Source organism: Neodiprion lecontei, chromosome 2, assembly GCF_021901455.1.
Source record: "Neodiprion lecontei isolate iyNeoLeco1 chromosome 2, iyNeoLeco1.1, whole genome shotgun sequence".
In the NCBI taxonomy this organism is placed as follows: Eukaryota; Metazoa; Arthropoda; class Insecta; order Hymenoptera; family Diprionidae; genus Neodiprion; species Neodiprion lecontei.
In genome coordinates, this window is record NC_060261.1 from 38,942,643 (window position 1) to 38,965,384 (window position 22,742).

Consider the following 22,742-nt stretch of genomic DNA (forward strand, 5'->3'; position numbering starts at 1 on the left):
CAATTAACTTGTCAAAAAACCTTACATATCTAGGACTTGTAAAATTCTGTAGAAACCCAATCCGCATCTGCGTCTGTTTGAATCCGACACATTGCGATGCGAATTGTTGTTCTGAGATGCGAGTCAAGTCCGGGCGGGAGGTTGGAGGACATGCATTATTGTGTGGCGTGACGGTCGGTGGTCCTCTTCGACGCGAAGTCTTCGGGCTCAGCATCTCTCCCCATCCAGCGTACCACGGAACGCGATAGATGGTTCAGAGATGCGTTTTGCCCATTCAGACGATCACAGAAATCAGTTGAATGAAATAATTACCGATAATGACCAAATAATCGAATTGAATAACAACTGCAAGATGATAGCAGAGCGACAAGAAATGGGAAATTGAACCACGTTGGAATTTAAAAGCTCAGTAATAGTTCGAAGACTCTTATACTCGAGTATTTTACGTGTTTCTGAAAAAAAATCACTGTGATCATTTGACGCTGTGGGTTACAAAAGTTAGTAACATCGCGGCACATCGCGACCTTCCTACCCTCGCCTGATTACCAACGGAACAACCCAACGGAGATCGTGAAAAGAGATTCACACGCACATCTGCATCAAACTCACGACGGATTCCACAACGACCACCTACCTACCCGATTACCTATATTCGCTCTAAACGATTATCCAATCTTTCCAACACACATCATTCTTCCTCATTTGCGCCGTGGTCACTGTGACTTACTTTTTCATTGGTTACCTGTGGGGAGCAAAATGTTTTTGTACCATAGTCAGCGAAAATAGTATTTTATTAACCGCTTGCTGACTATCGGTACATCAACCTTTTGTAAGGTGGATTAAAAACATCCTGTATGCTAATCAGCATTTTTCTAAGCGAGCTAAGCCTGTTGTTATTCGATAGCTGCTGAGTACTAAGAAATCGAAAATGATTCAAGATATATCATGCAATTTAATTAGGTTACATTCTGCCAGACTTTGAATTGCTATCGATTAAACAATTGTTGGAATATGTTTAAACCTCAGGTATATCCACCACTTAAACGACATCATGAGAAAATTCAAACATAGGTAGGTAATTATATCGGTACAAGCTAAACACAGTTGGTTTTCGCGAATGCTGAGTAAGTGATGGTGACCTGTCACGATGCTCATTCCACTTTTAGCAACGTGCAAAATTTCTAACTTTAAATGACTATGGTAAAATAATTCAACTACAACATAAATAGAAACCGATCTAACTTAAGTCAAGCACCGTTGCAATCATGAATGAGCCTATCCATGAAGCTAAGATATCGAAGATTTGTGTAACAATTGTTACCGCCACGCCACGTTATGGAGGAGTCCCAGGGAAATACACCAGTAACCCAAACGCATGCAAACTCACCAACGTTGCTGAGTAATGGAGAAGTTACTCGGATGTCTCTGCTTGGCTCTGAAAAAGCGAAAAAGAAAGCTCAAATTTAGCAAACTGGATTTTCAGTTCTCAGATGAATTATTACTGTTGTCTACTTCCATATTCTTTCACCACAAGTTACGCAATGACAAAAATTAGGTATCAAATGTACCACACATTGAATTATTGAGCAATGATTAAAATAAGTTTTCTTACCTCCTTCGGGCTGCTCCACACTTTACATGTATAGCATGATGTTGCCGTAGCATCTCAGTTTGTATGGTGGTGACACACTTTTCATACTACAATAAGAATGTAAATAAATATTACTCGCACAATGTAATTGGATCAGATTTAATGTCACTACAGACCATTTGCGCTAAAATAAGTTATTTGCACGATATTTCAGTGGTTTCTGATTGATTTATAAATGAAGTGCTGAAATTAATACCAGAGGAGTAATAAAATATGCACAGATATTGAATAAATACGTAATAAAATTAGTGAGCAGCTACCATCTAAAATCATTTCCAATCAAAAGGGACATGATAATTAAAATTCATGTTGAATTTACCTTTTAGTTTTATTCACTGCATGGCGGGTGGTTTAATTTTCAGTTTGTTGTCAGAGATCGATTGATTGGGTTACGTCATTCAGATCATCGCTAAATGTGGTTGATAGTGCTGCAATACGTTGTATCCCTGTTAACAGGTACAAAATAACATTTTATAAGTACTTGTTTTGCATAATTAATATACAAGACGTTGAAAAATCACTGTTGTTTTTTAAATATAATGAAGGACTCAAAACGAATCAATTTCAACTAATTGATAAAGTTCTCAGATTGAAAGTCGTCCAAAGGCATAATCAAGAATAATCTTAAATGTGTACCTGTTTTCTAGTCTTTCATAAAATTGCGACCTGCGAAACTTCTGCATTTCGTTTTCCAACATATATTACTGGAGTCACTTAATGCGGATACTCATTAACCTCGATCATTCTTGCAGTAGTTCAATTCTGTAATCAGGTAAAAGAACAACATTTTGTTAATATTTGATCTATATCAACAGCCGTATACTCAATTTTCAAACATATGCAATTTTGGTTTATAAGTATTGTATTATATGCCAAGCTTTGGAAAATCTTATTGGTTACATTAATAAATGAGAAATGATTAGGATTGTTTTATCTTTTATATCTATTCAGTGACGTCTACCAAGATTTATAGAGAGGGCCATTCAATTCAGGTAATATCTGATGCCAATCAACGTTGTTGCAGTTTCTTTCTGCAATCAGGTGAGCTAACAAAATATGCATACATGATAGGTATGAGGAATCATTAACAGTTGACGATCTGGATTCACTCGAAATTTCGAAACGATTAATAACGCCGTGTTGCATTAACTTTTGTTAAAATGTAATAAAGGATTACCAAATCGAAAAACTTTCTTGTGCAATCGCTTACAGCTTGTTGTCACGTAAGAAACAACGCCAAAATCAACCACGTAATAATATTATCATTTCCCAAACGCGTGTCCACGTGAGAGACGCAACTCGCACGAAGGTCACCTTCCGCGAGGCCCGTTTTTCCAGAATGTTAGAAAGAAAACTGAAGTCTAAAAATTTGCAGCGTAATAATTACACTCGATTCCAAGTCCATTCGAACTTTTCGTGTTGTATTTGGCTGCTTAAACAGACTCATCGTCAGTTAAACTTGCTAACAATGCAACTACGCACTTAACGAAAGTCAGCCGCACAAACAATAACAAACGACACCCGACACAGCGAGTCGAGAATCGAAATCGCTAAAAGCTGAAGTTGCACCAAAGAATGAAAATTTTATACACGAAACTCACCTTCGATGTCCCCGGCTGTTTTCATTTCAGTAACTCGGTTCTTCTGCGGGCCATACGCTGCATGCCGTTTGCATATTATCCACAGCGAGTTTCACGTGGGAATGCACTGATCGAATAACGTTACACAGCCTTTTTTTTAGCCATAAAATATTAGTGTTTGGCCATGTCCCAAATAGTCGAAGCCTGTCCATGAGGATTTGAATTCTCGACTTACGGCTTACGTGGCTTCGCTACGGCTGCTCGGAAGCGACTGACTTCGCTACGGCTGCTCGGAAGCGACTGACTTCACGCTACGCTCAGAAGCAATTCTCGACCGGTCGGAAATGCCATGCCAGTTGCGCACCATGCGGTCAAATATTCGAAAAATTGCCCTTGCGCGTGGCATGAGGCGTCGAATGGGATTTTCTGGCAACTTTTAGCCGAATAAAATACGTTGATCGAAGATATATTCAGACATTCCTGGGGGTCCAATTAGTGTAAAGAGATTCCCGGAAAATGATTTGAAGCGAAAGGTTTCAGAGTTCTGCAAATCGGAAACAAAAAAAGGCCGGTTAACCCCATTGGACTTTTTCAGTTGAAATTTGGCCGCTTTTGAAAAATACTTAGATCAATTCTTTGATGCACTATATCGAAGTAATTTTGGGAGTGGAATCGATTACGCGCAGTCCTAATTAAATACACCATCAGCTACTGCGTCTCGTTTCCTCATTTTGTCCATCTCTTCACACTCCCAATTAACAATCTCAGATTTTTAAATCTTCGAATAAAAATGTTATTGAGATGCACTAACATAACTACGTGATTTTCGACGCGCGACGTTTTGCTGTTGCGTCGTGCCCATTTTCATGAGCGTCTTTCAGCTGCCAACGTCTTACGATTATAGAGATCAGTGTGCCGTGTCAAGTTGTCGTCGCGTCAATTTGACGTCCGCGAAAATCCGGCCTGACGCTGCACGATCCTAGGAAACAAAACTCGACCGATAAGATGTTTAAAGAGTCGCCGTAGCAAACAGTGTCAGGCGTAGACTAAATTCTCTGACGACTTTTTGCCGCATAGAATTTGCGTAAAAATAGGTGAAAATCAAAAAAAAATCTCAGACCTTCTTTTCACAATGTTTGATCACAGATTCGAAAATCATATAAGTTATCGTTAACATGTCTGTACATCCCGCTATACCATGTATGTAGATTTGCAGATACTGCTATTTGGATGTGTAGCTTTCATAATAGTCTCTTGCGAATTATGCATAGCCTGGTGACTTTTCGCAATCTCGCCGTGTCGACGACATTTGTTGTTACTAATCCTTACGATCCAGCTACGCGACATTTATGCGTGCAGCTAATGGTGCAGGAAACATGTTTGTCGGGTTGCCTTTACACGCCGCGTCAGGCGTTAATTTGAATCTCGGAAACCACTCAACTCAGACAACTGCGAACCGAACGATTATAACTGTGGAACGGTTGTCAGTTGCATCGTTCAACATTCGAAATTAGTCTAATCAATCGCACATTAAATTTTGTCATTGTCTTTGTTCAATTCTATTCTTAATTGCAGAATATTGTTACCCTGTACGCTCTTGTGCTGAGCATTTGAATGATACAAGTTTCAGGTAACCCTTATTTGCATAACATAACTGTTTATTACCCATTTTCTTCTCATGGATTATTACACTGGGAACAAAATATCCTTTTAAATCATAATATATAATTTTCTTTCGTATTTATAATACCAGGTATAATATATATTGACCAATGAATTTTTCATTGATCCCGTGCATGTAGAAATAATTAATTTAGCGTGTAAAATACTATTGTCTATCCCGCAGTACTATTATAAGGTTGAATACGGTTGTAAAGTTTAAAATTCGATATGTAGCCAAAAAGACTGTATTTGTCTATTGAGCAAAGTTCATCAAATTTTGCCTGTACCGTTTCTGATTTTACTTACAATTAACCGATATTGCCGAATCTCTAATGATCTCACTTTATACTTTGTATATTGTCTACAATTTAATTAAGTATAATATTTTTATACAAATCAATGGTGAGTGAACATTAGCTCCCGTTTAGTATGAAAGTGTATAAATTCGTGTAAAAATCAATAAACGATTAGAAATTTTCACTCTATAAAATAGTACGATTGATTGCATAATATTTAGTACGTGTGTATGCATGTTGCATTTAAAACTTTATCAATATATCTCAAACCTAGCCTAGCAGTCGTTAGTGAGCTATACAAGACGTACGTGAAAATAATAGTAATAATTCATCTCTCAGAAATCTTGTACTCGAACGTGTGAGAAAATTTGTGTTACTTTTTCCTCCCCACTGTTCAACTTATCTCTTGCTCTTACTTATCGCCATTGAAATCGAAAACCGTATTCTTCCCTATTATCTCATGGATCAGGTATCTACTTTCGATTGATCTCTTTGAACTAAGGTATACAAATATTATAAATTATTCAGAACCAGCCATCAAATGGAATTGCATTAATCGGAAAAAATTAAATATCAAGATCAAAAATTAAATCGTTCTTAAAGACTTCTGTAACAGCGTTTGTACCATTTTCATTATCATCATTCCAATGATTTTTCTCTGTACTCTCATCGTTTCGTTTACTGGAATGAGAGTTGTGATTTTTTTGATTTTCTATATCGATGTGCTCAGATTTTTTGTGTACCATCGATTTATCGTAATTTAATATTGGCTTCACATTTTCATGGACGCTATTTTCCACCGGGGTATTTTTAGGGCTAATTTTGTACTTTTCCGCACGCTCCTCGCTCTCGGAGTTTTCACTTTCACTAGTTCTACGATCGTGCGCACGTTTCTTATTGCGTAATTTGCGCTGGTTCTTCTTACGCTGTCCTAGGATACTTGAGTTGGATCTGTAAAAATTTGTAGGTTCCTGATTCACCAAGATTTATTTATTCAAAGATATTGTGATGCTTCAGTGCTATAAAAAAAGTTTGATGGAACAAAGCCAAGAATACAAGTCCAAGGAAAGGGAAGAGAAAAAAAAAGGGACAAGAATACGTTAAAAGACTGGCAAAAGATTACCTGTATAACTGGCGAGCGACAACATCATTAAAACGAACTGTCTTCTTCAAACTCGAACTTCCAGACTCAGAATTTATTTCTGGAATTGAGTCGGAATGGAAGTCTATAGAAGAAGCAAGCATAGCGCTATCGTCTACGCTCGATTCGGAAACCGAACGTGTAAAGCCATAATTACGACGGGACTTTAGTATACCCTTGGACCTGCCCGCGGGACCAGGAATATTTCCTAATTCATCACCGCTACTTTCTGATATCGATCTATGATCGTCGTATCGTGAAGAGTCTGTATCTTCGCGCTCTGCCTCATCGTCTGAGTCCAACTGATTTGGCGTTATATTAATCACAATGTCATCGCCTTCTCCCATAACTTCAATCTTCTTATTTGTTTGCAGACAAGGCTGAATCTGAAGAGGAAAAGAATGTCAATTTCAATTCACAATTGTTCAGTTTCAGGCTATTATCAGGGAAGTCAAGCTTAATCCTTACTGGTATATGTAAGAAACTATTACTGCATTCAAGTTTGATAATAATCAAAGCATATCTTCTTGTACAATTTCAGTAATAATTTCGCAATGGCTTGTGCAAGATTGTTAGCTCAGGTAGATTGATAATGCACAATTATAAAATGAAAAAATCAAGAAAGAAATTCTTATTTTACAGAGAATTGAACATGACGTACTGGTGAGGGTGAATAGGACTTTGTATATACACGTCAAAAGGTATTTCAATCGATAAGATAAGTATTATCAGTGCTAGACTAATGCAACATTGGATTACCTCCATGTGCTGTTAAATACACATACGTGCTGTGTAAAATTGAGCGAGATAATAAATAATCTATTACGCGAAAAGACTGGGTCACGCCAAAATCAAAACAAACAATGCTATCCTCGTTTTTTGCAAGTATGTTGAATCAGACTGTAATACACGTGTTACAAAATAGAAAATTCTGAATAATAAACAACTTGTAATGATTGAAAAAGTGTCAAGTAATACCTAGACCATTATTTCAAAATGTGTGCGAATAAAGCGTTTTAATAAAGTATGCCAAGCGTTGAATTAAATACGTTACGGACAGTGATAAATTTGATGTAAAGTAGCACGTGGCTCACCTAATTTACACAGACCGCTTTGACCGCAGAGGATCAAACCGGTTTTCGATAGGAAGAGAAAAGTATGATGAGCATAATAAATAAATGTTACCATAAGTTCATTGAGTTTATTTTGGAGGGAAACAGGGGCGAATAGTTCCCTGAGTTCCATAAACTCTTCGTCAATTCCAACGAAGTACTTGCTCACGTCTTCCCTGCAATCTTCCAAGGCAACGGTAATGACAACATTGTTATCCCAAGGCTCTATGACCAGTGATTCGGGACGAATAGATTCTCGCCCAGTCTTAAAGCACATAGAATAATAAACGGGAAAAAATCCAGCTCCGACCGAGGTGAGAAGCACATGAACGCCCGAATTCTCTTTCAGCATTTTATGCCGTATCGAATCAGGATCAACATTTTTGAGGTGGATAGTAAAAGCAAGAGTTTTATCATAACAATTACAGCTAAAGGCAGGAAGGGAATATTTGACATCAGGTTTCATGAACGCCGGCTCGTCAGGTACGCTTTTGTTACTAGTTCTTAGCGCGGTATCTTCCTCACATTCACCAAACGCACTTTCCCTGTCGATAACGGTAACCAGTGCCTTTTTCTCGGCTCCTTCATCATCGCCAGAGTCTGCCAAAGGGCTGCCATGATCACTGTCGACTCCACTGTCCTCCCTGTTGTCACAGAGCGGAACGACGCCCCTGAGAACAGGCAGAGTGACAGTGAGCTTCTTGTTTTTAGGGTCAAATTTTGCGCCGCCGTTGTCTGGATCGACACTGTACGGCAGGGGGAGTTGAAGCTGGTATTTAGCGGGTTTCTCGCTCTTCAGCATTACCAGCCGTTCTTGAACATCAAGGGTGGCGTCGCCGGCGCTTTTAAGAAGGGGGAGGTCGATTTCAACGACAAGTTTCTTGGGAATAGTTTTATGGAGTCTGGCATTTTTGTGATTATGAAAGTCTTGTATATCGACGCTGTCCTGATGCTTGACGACGAACTTTGGCGTGGTGTACGCGGGGCACTCGCTCTCCGTGCTCCTGCTCTCGTTGAAATATTTAGTCGAAGGCGACCGCCGCTCGGCCGGTTTGTCCATGGCTCGAAGCTGCTCCTCACGGCTCTCGTCGTAGCTGGTCATCAGCTTCTGGTAGATCTCCGGCTCAAGGTCAACGTCCGAGGGCACCGGCGGCCGCTCCGACTTCTTTCTGATCACCGTCGGCTGGCTGACACCCTTGAAGCTCATCTTGGGGAACTTGAGGTTGTTCCGGTCTAGCTTAACTTTAAAACTGCTCTCGACACCGTCCAACGCCGTCTGATTAACGGTCTCCCGGAACTTGGAATTCTTGCTGGCCAAGTGCAGGGTGTCCGGGTGGAACACCACGTCGAAGACGACGCACCGGGCGCTCTTCTTGTCGAGGTCATCGCGGGGGGGAGCCAAGGTGTGGGGAATGGACCACTGCAAACCCCGGCTACCACCCTCGCAGCTCGGCCGGCTCGAAGGCTTGCCGACACTCGAGCTTTGGCTTATGTTTACAAAGCACTTCCTGCTCCCGTCGACGCTTGTTTTTATTACGTAACCCGGCTCAGGGTTAACGAACGTCACGTCTACGCCTCTCTCTCTCTCCAGCTGCGCGATCTCCGACTGGTACAGTTTCTTGTTCTCGGGGTTCGTCACCTCCTCTGCGTAATCGAACAGGAGTTTCCGGAATTCCTCCTTCTTAAGACAGTCGGTTATCGTCTCTAGCTCTTCCTTCGTCACGTCCAAATCCTCCCAGTTCTTTTTTAATCGCGAGTTGTACACGGCCATCTTCCAGTAGATACTAGTGTTTGGGTTCGGTGCCTTTAATTAATTTAGCCACTGGTGCATAAGCATATATCTATATATATAATAGAGAATACAACCCAGAAGTTTCCATCCAATCCTTGCGCAAATAACCACGTGGACCATACAGATGTGCGCAGCTCTGCCGGCCGGCTGGTGGAATTTATACGAACTAGCCGATGATTTTTAAACGCGAGCGGGACGCGAACGCGCCGCCGACATTTACGGCTCGATGCGCGGACAAATTCTCTCATACATCGCGATTATTTTATTTGCGGAATTGCGTCCGTCAACTTGCACCACTTTTCGCTGTCAGCGATTTTCCACAAAGAGCAACGTCGGCAGCTTATCGTCGCTCCTGTAGCTGACGAATGCGTTATACGGTATAATAATATACAGTCGAGAACGAACAGGGTTATCTGGAATACCGATTCTACAATAGCTGTCTATAAAAGGAAACGAAGATTACAGTGAGAGAAATTTATAGTTCCGGTTGCAGCTCAGTCCTTAATTATTTTCACTTTTTACCACAATCGAAAAATATAGTATAAATATTCTAGGTACAAAATGAAAATTAATTTTGTAACTGTTAACAGAAAGTCTAGTATCCGTTACTATTCTTTCCCATTACGATCACTGTTACTATATTTTCTCGTAACTGTTCCGAAAATTTAATGCTTGTGCTGCGATAAGTTGATGTTAAAGCCTTATTGAACTAAAAAAGTAGAGTAAACCGAACAAACTGATTTTGCATTGCAATTACCAAAAAAGTATCGACAGTAGCGACTGTTTTTTTTCAACGATATCTGTTTTACTCTATTTTTCTAGTTACTATGACACATGAAATTTTTCTTAGTGTACATAAAATAAATAGCCAAAGCCACTTACAAAATTACTGAACTATGTTACATTTAAGTTAAGAAAAGAAGCAAATGCTAATCATTTATTTGTGCGGTAAATTTCAGCCACGTTGAATTGTTCTGTAAATACGATCTTGATACTGAAGTTTGATCTGGATCTAAACAAATTGAATGCAATTTAATTAAATTGGTGTAAAAATTATGACAAATAATAAATGTTCTCTACATGCATACGCTATACAAACCAAACATGTTCTTAATGCCTGCAACAAGGTTTCGGTAGTTATGTAATTATTTTTTTCTGACGTTTATCGTATGTAAATTGTATACGATGACTGACCGTAATAATTGGGTGTTTCGTTATCGAAATTGAAGATAGTTACAGTCGTAAAATTCGCTGCATCGAGGGCGAAACTGTAGTCACGTAAAGTTCATGCACAGAAATTCGTGTATTAATTATTTTTTGTTGTTTCTGACCACGTTACGTTACCCGAAGGATTATCAATTCGAAAGTTTCCACTGTAGTAAAGCAATAACATGCGCATGTATACAAAGGTACTTCTTAAATCGAACATTCCCTCTTTTATTTTCTGCTGAGGTCACATCACCTTTCCTCTCTAAAATTAATAACCTATCATCCTTTGTACCCAAACGTAATGTCGATGGTAATCCGATTATGAAATTGCCCTCGGGGCATCTTTGCGACTAACAATGAGTCGTTTTCGCAACTGCCGGGCACGAGAGCACCATGTTACGATTGAATTTATTCTGCTCAAAGCTGAAATTTGCAAAAATTAAATAAGAAATTCAGCATCGGTTGTGGCAACGTACATTAATTATTCGACGTTCATTTGAATATATGATTTTTTGACGCGGTATTTATTAAGTAGAAGTAAAATCGAAATATAATCACGAACAATTTTCTCGATCAATTATTACGTTACATAAGTTTTGAAAAATTCATAGGTACCACGGTCATTCGTTCTCAAATAAATGAAAGTGAAAATGAACGCCCGTCATTAGACCCATAAATTTTTCACAACTCATACGAACTTCACGGTGCCGCAGTGGAGGAAAAAATACATGAGTATGAATTATCGTGCGTTCAGAACAGTTTGGCGTAAGTATAAATCACGTAAGGATTTCCGATCTTACGGAGGAAGAAGGTGGGGGCGGTGGGTCAGGTCCATAATGCGGAGGATGTGGGGATTGCTGACTGAGAAGTCTGTGACCCACTGGCATTCTCTCCAGTCGCGCGGCAGACTCAAACGTTGAAAATCAGTAGCAGTTCGGTGCCTTTTGCACTGCAGTTTTCGTCTGCATCCGCAACATTGTGTACGTCGATTGATTACAGTATCCCGAGTCATGTAAACGAGTAAACAAGTGATCAAGAATAAGAATAAATTTCCGAGGATGCGTCGCTCCAACACTAATTTGCTAACGAGCCTGATTGCTTGTCTCACCGTGGCTTTCATTGTATTTAATAAGGCAATTATGCAGCCGGAACACTTATCTTCAAAGGTTAGCCTCCCGATGACGACAGATGCCGACAAATACTCGTCAAGCCTGCAGATCAATAATTCGAGGAGGGATTATTCTCAAGTGGGTATAATTTTAATTAAACTTTCCTGTTCAGATTGTGGTACTCGCAGATTTCTATTCAAATTAGGTAATAAGTTGAAATACAGAATCATTCTTCTGAAATGAACGTTACAAATTGAGGTGAAAAAAGAATTAATGAATCATATACAAACTGCTGTCGTATGATTATAAATTATTGACACATTTCATTTTGGTTTGCAACGTTTGACTATTTCTCTGCATGTATTGGTACTTGTAATGTGATATTGGTGAGGTTCGTGCAATTTATTCCTGAATTAGGTAAGACAATTTTCCTGTATCGTTTAAATTGCTTTGCATAAAAGTTCAGTACGAAGTGAATAAAAAATACAGATGTACTGTCTTTTAAACTAACTAGTGCGTGCTTAGAAATAATGCAACTGTCAAGATTAGAGAGCGTGACATTGGTGTTAACAGACTTGCGGTATAAATTTCACTTAAGATCATAAACAATACATAGACCTGTATGTTATTACCGAAATTTCTTCAAAGGAATCATGAATGGTAGAGAGAATGTTAATTCGCGAAAACGGGCGCATTTCGTCATGCAAAATTTGCGCGTCACTTCTGCATTGGTGCGCGAATCGTATTAACGTTTATACGTTATATTTACTCACGCATGGTTTCAAACCGAGGTATTACGCCATTCAATTATCTCACTTGATTCAGAAGCTCTTGGAGATGTTGCACAAGAATGTGAAAAGCGCATCATGGAGCACGTGAGAAATTTATTTACACGCAACTCGATGTAGGTACAGCACTCCATGCATTCTTCTGGAATTCATTGTCGGTGGAGTTTCTGATTGTACTTCAAATTACTTATGCACCTTGAAATAAAAAACCCATTAGTTCTTGTCATTAGATCGCACGCATGCATTGAAGCGTTTAAATTCCTAGATGATTAAAAATAGTGAGTATCGAAAACACATTTTTCAAATAAAAAAAAGAGCGGTTTCTTTCTATTCACATTCCGATTCGTCATGTTTTATAAACCACATATTCAAACGCGAACAGCATCCGAAAAATTTCATTTCGTAATCCAGGTTAAGGCTTTCCTCCTTTTGACATACGTGCCTCCATCTACGCGCATGGTATGCCGATTGCATAATATGCTCTGTCAAACTGCACATTCGTTTCCAGGCACATCGACACGTGACCCCGTCTTTAGCTGAGCTGGGAGGTCGTCGAAGCATCCCAGAAATGAGTGAGAACACGCTGATGGTAACGCGGATTTTAGGTGCTGGATCGGAACTTTTGGTTCTCATTTTGCAACGACTTCAAGGACGAAACGCTTTTAAGCACATCAGGCTGCCTTCCGGGGACGATAATCTCCTCACTACGCTTCAGCAGGTGAGTCAGATCGGCTGATAGTCAATTTGCGACAGTCTAGTTACTTCGGGAAGACCGGTATTAGCATAAAAAATGCCTACTTCAATGAAAAGTTAACTAAGCATAGTCGTGATTATATTTTTCACCATTTTCGTTAAATTTGTCCTCTAGACATGCGGGAATTTAATGGGTTATTCATGCTTTTTTTCTATGCCATTGTGTATCATCATCGAAACGATATCGCATGCTTGTACCATAATTGAAATTATCCGTTAAACACGAAGATTATTTGACACGCAAGGAAATCTTACAAGGGCAATGAGTATATGTAAGGACGAAGTTTTTTAACAGACGCTTTATACGTGATTATTATCAACACATTTATACCTAGACGTTATTTCGTATAGGTGTATAATATAATTTATATGTTACGCAACGTGTGATTTTACCGTCAGCATTCGCATCTTCGGTATATCATTAAATATACGGATACTTAGCAAGGTCAAGTTTACCGCTGATTCAAATTTCAATTCTGATTAGTCCAACATTGTTTGACTGGATTAAATCTGCCCCTGAATTCGAATATGAGATCGTTACTCCTGCAGCTTAAGTGATGTGATTTAACGTTAAGGTGACAATTTTGATTCCGTATAGATCGGAAACACACATCTACGCAGATACCAGTTTTAATAAAAAAAAAGAAGATTTCTAATATAAATAAAAGATACCGCAAATGCCATAAGATCAAACGGCCTTTTTAAATGTGTAAAAATCTGATGCGATTAATTTGAATCACAGTGTATAAACCATAATCGTAAATGCTCTTGTATTTTCACCTACCTGTACAGTAAAGTATAACAAACTCAGATCATTATTGAGTTAGCTATTCCCAGTAACGATTACTGGTCAGTACTTGAAGAGGGAAAGCTGATCGCGATAGCGCGTTGCAGTTGCCACATACGGTCAGACTAGTTAGTTTCATAGATTTCTCGGTTGGCATATCTGATGGTCCAGGTACCATTTGAAGCGTGAGAATGATCCTTTCTGTTACGAAAGCTGGAGCTGCAGGATATTTCTCGAGAATCGCTTGCCTAGAACCTCATTCTTTCTATTCATTCATCTATCTTTCAATTTTTACTTTCACAAACAACCTGCAGACGATAACTCAATGCGGCATGTTTAGAAGCTGCTCGAGGAATGGTATTTTCATGTGAATAGGCTCCAATTACCATAAGCCGCTTGGTTGTTCAACTCGAATGTCGACTTAATAAACCTGCAGTATATTTATCGTACTATCGACTTCGTCTTGGAACGATTATTGAGTTATTAAATACGTTTATAAACGACCTTGAATTTTTATCATCGTTCAGAAGTCATTTATATACCCACCAATCGGTATGCCACCCTGACATTTTACATTCACGTGTATACGATGGGAGTCATGTAATTGCGAGGTGATTCTCCTTCGAAGCAATTGATTATTCACGTCACGATGTTTTGTACGTATCTGTATTGTATACTTCTCGTCGATCAAGGCTGTAAAAAGTGTCGGCAAGTTCTAATTGTGCAACCGATGATATTCTCAGGAGCTTCTCGTCGAAGATATCACGACCATCATCAGGCAAGAGGCTGTTCCGTTGACCTTTGACGCTGACGTCAGATTCCTCAACTTCTCGGCCTTCGGACGGCAGGCTCCGACTTATATCTCCATGGTCAGGGACCCACTCGACCCTAAAGTACTGCGAAGGTACGGCTGATCTTGAACCTAATTGTGACCGAGATGAAAGAAAAAACAAAATAAAACGCGATCTCACCGCCTTTGGCAACGTCTAATCATTCCATTTCGTCACATCAACGAGTCGTCTATTGGAGAAAAGACGAATGCCTGGTTCCATTTACAAATGTGAAAAAATAACACGAAGAATAGTAATTCTATAACTTTCACGGCTTAATCTTGAATATTGATCTTTAATTTATCGTCTTACTCTGTGTAGAATGCGTGGACTATCCACGTGATTATTACTAGCACATTTCAAATACATACCTTAAGCTTATGTCGGATAAAGCATATGCGGCATGCTACTATTACCAACCAAACGTTTCACCTCTATTTCGGATGTAACTCCTATTCGCACTTACAGTTTTCAGAAGGATGACGCTGCTGAGTTAAGATATTGCGGAGCAATCGCCCATTTTTGTGGACAGGATCCACGATGCACGTAAATATATAGACATTATTTATTTATTATGTTAATTGCAAAAGTTTTATAGTAATCGATAACCTCATCCATACCCTTTTGCAGACCTTACGAATCATTTTACACGCGAACTGAAACCCTCCAACACTTTTAGCCTACCTTGATCACTTCCGGTTTGTACAGTATCAGCTTCCTTATATCTCACTGGAGACTCCGCGTTATCTCCAGTTTCGCTTTGAGTTATGATACTTTCACTTACACTCTGTAGTCTCTCCCTCCACTGTCGTTTCAAAGTGAATAATTTAATAAACCGAATGAAATCGTGTACACCAACTGAAATAAAGTTTGATTAGTAATACGAAAATCGACTTATTGGTTGGGTATAAATTGTGCGTTCACGTGCCTATGGCTTTGTTGCGGATGGACCTCGAGACTGAAGTTATGGTGTCAAATAAACCGTTACGTAAACCGTACCCGTGAGAATAACCAGATGGTCGCGTTTCTCAAAGTGCTGTACCTTCGCAATCACTGTCCAAGCACCGTAGGCACCTACCCACGAATCGTCCTGCGTTTCACGAGATTCTCTTTCATCCTTCGCTGTTGCGTAATAAGCAAGAAGTGGTTCTGAGTCAGGCCTCAGTTCCCGGTTACATGAACAATGGATCAAGTTCAATATTTGCGACCCCATTCCCATGACATTTTCAATCACGCTGCAGGGTGTCTTTCGCGATTTCGTAGCCGCACGAACCGCTTTCTTTCCTCGCATCAGTGTCTGGATCGAGTTACGAACTGTCCATGGGTGTGGTAGCTTCTCTGATTCACATACGATTATTTTCAGAAACGAAAATCGCACATGGGCAATGGCCGAAGCTCAAGCCAATGTTGAACGGTGGTATCCTGTCGTTGGACTGCTCGAGTATATCGGACCTACGCTGAAAACTCTTGAACGTAGCTTCTCCTACTTCTTCAAGGGAGCCACGGATGTTTATTCAGAATTGCGTGAGTTAACATTGTCTAATTATTCCTAAGCATCTGCCGCGTTATTCCGTTCCACGTACGACGGTTGAAAGCAATAAAAAGCAAAGTCGTGCATTTATACGATATTTTTTTTTTACCCTTTGTTGTTGTGCAATTCGCGAGAGTCGGTTCAATAAAGGAATTAATTTTCCTCATCTTTTCAGAGGTAAAAAGAAAGATTGACGTACCGTGGAAATCGAAAATACAGGCTGCATTGGAGGGGAAACTTCTGATCGGACCACTGGCAAAGGAAGTTGAATTTTATCTGTGGCTGAAATCGCGGCTGCTTTGTCCGAAATGCGGCAATGGTTGAAGTCGTTTTGAAGAGATCCAGGTTTATTTAGAAGATTGAAAAATTACGTAAATGATTGTGCCGAAAAAGCAGTGGAAGAATTCAATCGATCGGTGTGAAATGACTCGAAACTGGAAAGTTTGTGTTTGAAAGGAGTGTAGGGTCATAGAAGATTGGAGAGGAGATAACATTCCTTAGTTTCGTCACAGCCACGATACGATGATCATTATTTAGATTAATGAAAACGACTGAGGTGACGGCCAATGAATTTTCAACACTGCATAAACGCACCATTCGATGAAACTCGGGTTTCATTGGATCCCGTTGTCATAAGGTTAGAAAAAGTATATCTGATCGTCGATTCCAGCTCGACAAATATTATGAGACTGAATGCGCTTGTAGCTCATCTTTCACTTTCACGTATATCTACAAGATGCGCATAACTCATTTATAACGACTAAATGCTGTGTAACCCCAATTGCTCGTGAGTTTTGTGATATTTTTTACGTAAAATAAAAGGTTCTGAAAACAAATTGAAGTGAAATTAATTATTTCTTATTGTGGCAAGAGTAAACCATTTCGAAAATTTTCCGTCTGATTTATTTGTACGCCTACAAACATAATAATTCAGCGCATAACTGATGAACAGTAGGTTACTGCATCTTGTTTGTGCACTAAGCAAGTTTACCCATGTTGTGTCGCGAAACTATGTTGAAGTTTGTCGAAAGAACTGGTGAAATTGGTACCGGTATTATGGTCAATGATTGTTTACCATTTGGTATTTGTTATCAAGAATTATAGCGAATAAAGCGTTAATCATATGTATTTCGAAGTCCATGAACCTTATAGTGGCCAGAAACATTTACTCTAATTATAAGCGAAGGACTATACTTATTAATTACATTCTCGATTGGTGATGGCAGGGAAAGTATTTTCAACGGCAAGTTATTCAAGTCAAAGGCAAATGATGAAGAATTCTCAAGAAGTCTCATTTACTGGCGAGTCGAGTGGATGAGAAACCTAAATGGGAGTTTCAACGATCATTATAAGTTATTGGTTAGTATAGTCTTGACGCGTTGTTGAAACTTTCATTATTATAGCCTCCTCCGTCCAAACTGTCAGTGAATTAAAAGACTTTGAGATCAGTGATTGAACATCGACTGAGTATCATCCATGGAGGTCATCCTTTTTTTGATTCAAGTATTGCCTTGTATCACATTGATACTGGCGCAGCTGCAATATCCTAACGTCAATATAAACATTTTGTATCAACCATACGGTGAGTAATTCTGTAGAGTTAATGTATTTCATTTTCATGGTGCACAAGCTGGTTGATCAATACGCGTCACCTGATGTACGACTCGTGGCTTTTACGTGTAACACCTCGCCAACACGTGTCAATTTACTCTCGGAACGTTTATAAATCTAGAAAGTGGCCAATCGTTCAGCTTCTTCGTACTGTCATTTTCAGACGCAGCTTATAACGCGAATCTGCCCGCATCGCCGCCGTGTTTACTGCGAGGCCAATCAGTCACCAAAAGAGATGACTACACGTGAGCTGCGTGCTTTTGAACGTTGATCAAATAATTAAGAAAATTTCACGAAAAAAGCCACCGTGTCTGAATAATCCTGATATTCTTTTCACGCTTCACACAGGTACACGTCGGGTATCGGTGGCTACAAAGTTCACACGCGAGCGGTTCTATGGAACGAAGCTCGAATCACTTGCGAAGAGGAAGGCGGGCACTTGGCTATCCTTAACTCCGCAGCCGAAGCAAATGCGGTAACTCAGCTGTACAAGAAGTCGCCGGCTATCATTGGATCACCTCTACCAGAATATGTTGGCATTGGATTTCACGACCTTTATCGTGAAGGTCAATACGTTACAATTCACGGTCAGACGTTGGCGGAAGCTGGATTCACACAATGGCGGGCTCGAGAACCAAACAATTCGTACAGAGGCAAGCCGGAAAATTGCGGAGCCTTGGGCAAAAGTGGGGGACTTAATGATATTAGTTGTAATATTCCAATTGGTTTTGTGTGCGAGCTGCCAACGTATTGATAACGATCTGAACCGAAAGTGACTGATCTTTATTCATAGATAATGTAGCGTTAATGATTGAAAGTTTATGGTACTACTACGTGAGAACTGGGTAGATTTTAAACATGATTATACAATAATAGTTATGAGGAGGTACGTGGTCCAAAAATGTACTTTGAATAAACACTTCATACTTAAAAATCACTTGACTCTGAGTGATATTTTCACGCCATTGATTCATTACGGTTTCAAACGATGAATGATGACAGTATTTTGTAAATCGATTTTATCGTACCGTATTAGACTCGAGCCATTTCAAGTCAAAGGTTAGTGATGAACATATTTATTTCACCGCTCGGAAATGGACGATTAATTATCTAAGGCCCCTCACCACCGCGGTGAGTGTTTTGCCTCCATCCTCGCTAGCCTCACTCGTTTTCATTATTGATTATTTTATTGTCATGAAAGATCCGTCGTACGTTCATCCAGGGTTTTACAACTTATACCAAAATGAACAGTCCGTGACTGTCCACGACAAAGCTCTAAAGGAGATGGCGTATGTAAACTGGGATCGTGGAGAACACTTCTGTGCCCAGAGCATTGTAGAAATCTGCGTCGTCAAGATATGATAGACATATTATATGAGAATATTTCCTACAACTCCCACCGAGTGACTTACTCCCGGGACGCGAAGTTTTTGATAATGGAATTTTCATCACGTTACGAATAATTTTCTTGCATCTTTGTACTCAAGCTTGTTACCGCAAACATAATATGTAAAAACTTTTGTAAATCAGAGAATCTCGAAAATATTTAAGTCAAGATTTTTGATACATTAAAAATTTTAATTTTACAGGCACGTCTGGTAATTTTTGGACAAAATCTCCAGTCGTTGCTGCTCACCGAGAGATGGAAGTATTGTATCGGTTGAATGAAACTATGTAACATCGCTGCAGAATAAAAATATCTCAGTTATATCTCAGTGCTTACGTTCTTAAAATTGATGCGAATGTTGCGTAATTAGCAGAGATGTGATGAACCTGAAAGAAATTTAGAAAACGCGACGTACGACAGATGAATCTGTATTCAATCTCCTTTTTCCGCTCGAATCCGGAATTGTGCCCTGAAGTACAGCATACGTTGCAGAATGATTCTGTCGTTCGTGGTAAAGCATTCGTATATTCAGGTGAATGGTAAAAGTTTTTACGTAGAGCGTTTTGTTAATTTCATAGAAAAATACTGCGATGTTATTTACGCCCGAATACAACGTTGGATCGAAAGTGATCACAGCTCATTCATTACACCACGAACAAGCGCGAGGTACCAAATCCTTCAAAGTCCTCCAGAGTCGTTAGAATGAGTTCCGACCACGGGTGCCCGAATTCAGAATGCTTATCTTGATAGCTCCTGCGCACCCTAGAAGTTTGTACCCAATTACGTACTATATACGGAATATGAGCTAACTGGGATTTCCAAACGATACGGCGAAATCGCAAAAATGACTTTTGAATTGCAAACCCGTTACATCTGAAGAAAACAGCACTGAGAGTCGGTTAGAAATCTTTACGCGATATTTCAGCCAATGGGGCCCTGAGTTCACGCCATCGTGGTATCGCATGATTCTTTCACCCCAACTGATCCTTCCTACGCGCCAACCTGAGGCGTAAAAGACAATATTGTTTACTGACTTACATCGATTTTACAGAAGAAAGCAGCCTTCATTAAGGTCGAAGGTGAATGATTAAGTTGAGAGATACAATACTCGGAATTTTATATAAAAACATGGCTGGAAATAACAAGATCAGAATATGAAATAGTTGTCAACGCCGGAACATCGTTGAAACTTTGATTCGTCTATTCGAGGCTCAAGAAAGGTGTCAAGATCAGTTACATTCTCCGATACATCTGGATACCAGCAATGGCGATCATCTTCGTTGCACTCCAAATATCGTTGTGTATTACACTGACGATGGCACAACAACCTGCATCAACTAATCCTGTTGCAGCCTGGCTTTATCAACCGACAATCAGTGAGTGATTTTCGTTAGGACTATGTTGCTACTTACATTCACGTCTAACAAAAGTTCCGAAACTCAGGGTTTTTCTATCAGTCCTGGCACGTCTGATGATCAGGGGTACGATATATTTATATCTCCGATCTGCGGGTTTACCTATGGATGATTTTGGCACTCGCCAACTCTACAACCAACAGATATTTATGAAACCTGACGCGCATTAAAACGGCCCCGTATATTTGCAGTGGCTGATTCAGTATTTTGAAAGGCCACTTCCCTTACTGATATCTTTACATTTTGCAGCAGTTTATGTCTCGAATTCGCTTAACACGTTGCTGACACCCCACCAGGGACGGAATCAGTGGATTACCACCAGAAGTGACTACACGTGAGTTTTCACTATCAACAGACGATCTCATATTTGATGTATTTTATTTTATGAGTGCGTGCACCGGTGCACTCATCTTGAGAAGTCTCGTTGTTAATCTATGAAAGCATCCGTATAGTTTTCTGAATACCCAACACACGCAGGTACCTTCCGGGATTTGGTGCCTACAAAGTTCACCCGCGAGCGGCTTCATGGAACAAGGGTCGGAAGACTTGCGAGGCGGAGGGCGGTCATTTAGTCATCCTTAACTCCCGCGCCGAGGCGAATAAAGTTGGTGAGCTTTTTAAAAAAGCGGAGCAAGTTACTGGAACTCTTTACCCAGAATTGTTCAGCGTTGGAATTCATGATTTTTACGAAGAGGGCCACTTTGTAACTATCCACGGTCAGACTTTGGAGAAGGCTGGCTTCAATGAATGGGCGGACGGCGAGCCCAACAACCTTAGCGATGAAAGTTGCGGAGCGATGTACCATGATGCTCGACTCCTCGACGTTAATTGTGGTATTCTATACGGCTTCGTATGTGAGCTGCCGATAAATTGAAAAAAAACACCGATCAGGAGATCAGTCTTCAATATTTGACGGTGTAAGATCAACAGTCATAAATATATTAGAATTGCTACTGAAGCGAATGATGTAAAGGTGGCGAATAAAACGATTTGGTCTCAAACAAATTTACGTGTAACGATCCGTTGTAATCGACTTATGCACGTATACAACCGTTGTACTATATGCTCCATTCCTGCGTCAGCTCCACTAATGACAAAAGAAGTTCCTAAAAACAGCACGGTATGAGATTTACTTATTACGCAGATGGTTTTTTCGCTTAAATTGTTTCATCTGACTGTATAGTTCGATATCAAATACAGCATAATAAATAAGGGGGAAAAAAATGTCAACGTCGAGCAAACGAAACTTTAAGATTGCGTCATGTTGCTCCTCGCCAACGTTATGCAAGCTTGCAATAGAAATTGCCTGGTTATTTTTCAAACTTTCGCTCATCAAAGCTTTCGGGTTTGGGAAATATGTAGGTATTATTACGACCTCCACCACATTATTTACGTATCTGAATAAGACAAAATGCAGAGACTGACAGAAGCAATCGAATCTCCTCTCGCACCCAATGATTACGCGTAAGTGTTCCATGGGTCTTGATTAACTGTCGTTTTAGAATTTTTCACTTCATTACCTGTGTTTTGTCAAAATGTTCCAATTGCTTATTGTCAAGAAACATGAAAAGTCAAAACGTGTATCTACATAGAGGCGCGTTATGATGTATGAAAAAAAAATCAGAAATGCTCCCTGCGAAAAAATGACCTCTTGAGTCTTACAGAGTGAAATAACGATCACCATAGTGATAGACGCTACTATTTTTGAGAACATGTATTAGATTGATATCCCCTTTTTGATACATTTTTCAAAGTCCTAGAATCCAGAGAAAACAGCGCCTATTTCAATTTCCCGTTACAATATGTTATACAGCATTATGCATCCGTTATATATTCATTGCTGGCAACCGGATTACGGCTGTGCAGCAGAAGTCTTACATCTGACGTGTGACATTTGCTATCAGCTATTTTACACAACTCAACGGTTAGTACGACAATGAACGGAGGCATTTCAGGATAAAAACTGTACAAACAGCGGCGATAACTTTGGGTTAAACCGAGGGTCAAAATGTCAATTGGATACTGTACACTCGGATAAATTCTGGGTATTCCCCGAATCAGCCATGCCTCGTACAAGGGTATGCTTGT

At 39.7% G+C, this 22,742-nt stretch overlaps 4 protein-coding genes and 1 long non-coding RNA gene across 6 annotated transcripts; 3 read left to right on the forward strand and 2 right to left on the reverse strand.

Moving 5' to 3' along the window:
* Positions 1-209: 209 nt before the first annotated feature.
* Positions 210-3,468, reverse strand: LOC124292854. Its single transcript, XR_006902793.1, has 5 exons — positions 3,253-3,468; positions 2,288-2,413; positions 1,971-2,097; positions 1,613-1,698; positions 210-1,435 (listed from the first exon to the last, which is right to left on the reverse strand). It is a non-coding gene; the product is annotated as an uncharacterized LOC124292854 (long non-coding RNA).
* Positions 3,469-4,868: 1,400 nt separating this feature from the next.
* LOC107219689 (protein kintoun) lies at positions 4,869-9,338 on the reverse strand. The gene is made up of 3 exons (XM_015657999.2): positions 7,516-9,338; positions 6,313-6,716; positions 4,869-6,140 (listed from the first exon to the last, which is right to left on the reverse strand). Exons 1-3 carry the CDS (start codon positions 9,211-9,213, stop codon positions 5,756-5,758), a joined length of 2,487 nt encoding a protein of 828 aa, XP_015513485.2. The 5' UTR covers positions 9,214-9,338; the 3' UTR covers positions 4,869-5,755.
* Positions 9,339-10,449: 1,111 nt separating this feature from the next.
* LOC107219649 (uronyl 2-sulfotransferase-like) lies at positions 10,450-17,077 on the forward strand. The gene is made up of 6 exons (XM_015657934.2): positions 10,450-11,690; positions 12,849-13,058; positions 14,624-14,784; positions 15,179-15,256; positions 16,074-16,234; positions 16,417-17,077. Exons 1-6 carry the CDS (start codon positions 11,502-11,504, stop codon positions 16,563-16,565), a joined length of 948 nt encoding a protein of 315 aa, XP_015513420.2. The 5' UTR covers positions 10,450-11,501; the 3' UTR covers positions 16,566-17,077.
* Positions 17,078-17,717: 640 nt separating this feature from the next.
* On the forward strand, positions 17,718-18,645 carry LOC107219650 (hemolymph lipopolysaccharide-binding protein-like). Its single transcript, XM_046731934.1, has 3 exons — positions 17,718-17,823; positions 17,923-18,097; positions 18,201-18,645. The coding sequence occupies exons 1-3, from the start codon at positions 17,718-17,720 to the stop codon at positions 18,604-18,606; spliced, it is 687 nt and encodes a 228-aa protein (XP_046587890.1). The 3' UTR covers positions 18,607-18,645.
* A 1,761-nt stretch (positions 18,646-20,406) lies between these two features.
* Positions 20,407-21,659, forward strand: LOC107219695 (hemolymph lipopolysaccharide-binding protein). 2 transcript variants are annotated; one of them, XM_015658006.2, is made up of 3 exons: positions 20,407-20,615; positions 20,904-20,988; positions 21,132-21,659. In XM_015658006.2, the coding sequence occupies exons 1-3, from the start codon at positions 20,504-20,506 to the stop codon at positions 21,526-21,528; spliced, it is 594 nt and encodes a 197-aa protein (XP_015513492.1). In that variant the 5' UTR covers positions 20,407-20,503; the 3' UTR covers positions 21,529-21,659. The 2 variants fall into 2 exon arrangements, with proteins under 2 accessions (XP_015513492.1, XP_015513493.1); XM_015658007.2 differs by having other exon boundaries at positions 20,907-20,988.
* The last annotated feature ends 1,083 nt before the right edge of the window (positions 21,660-22,742 follow it).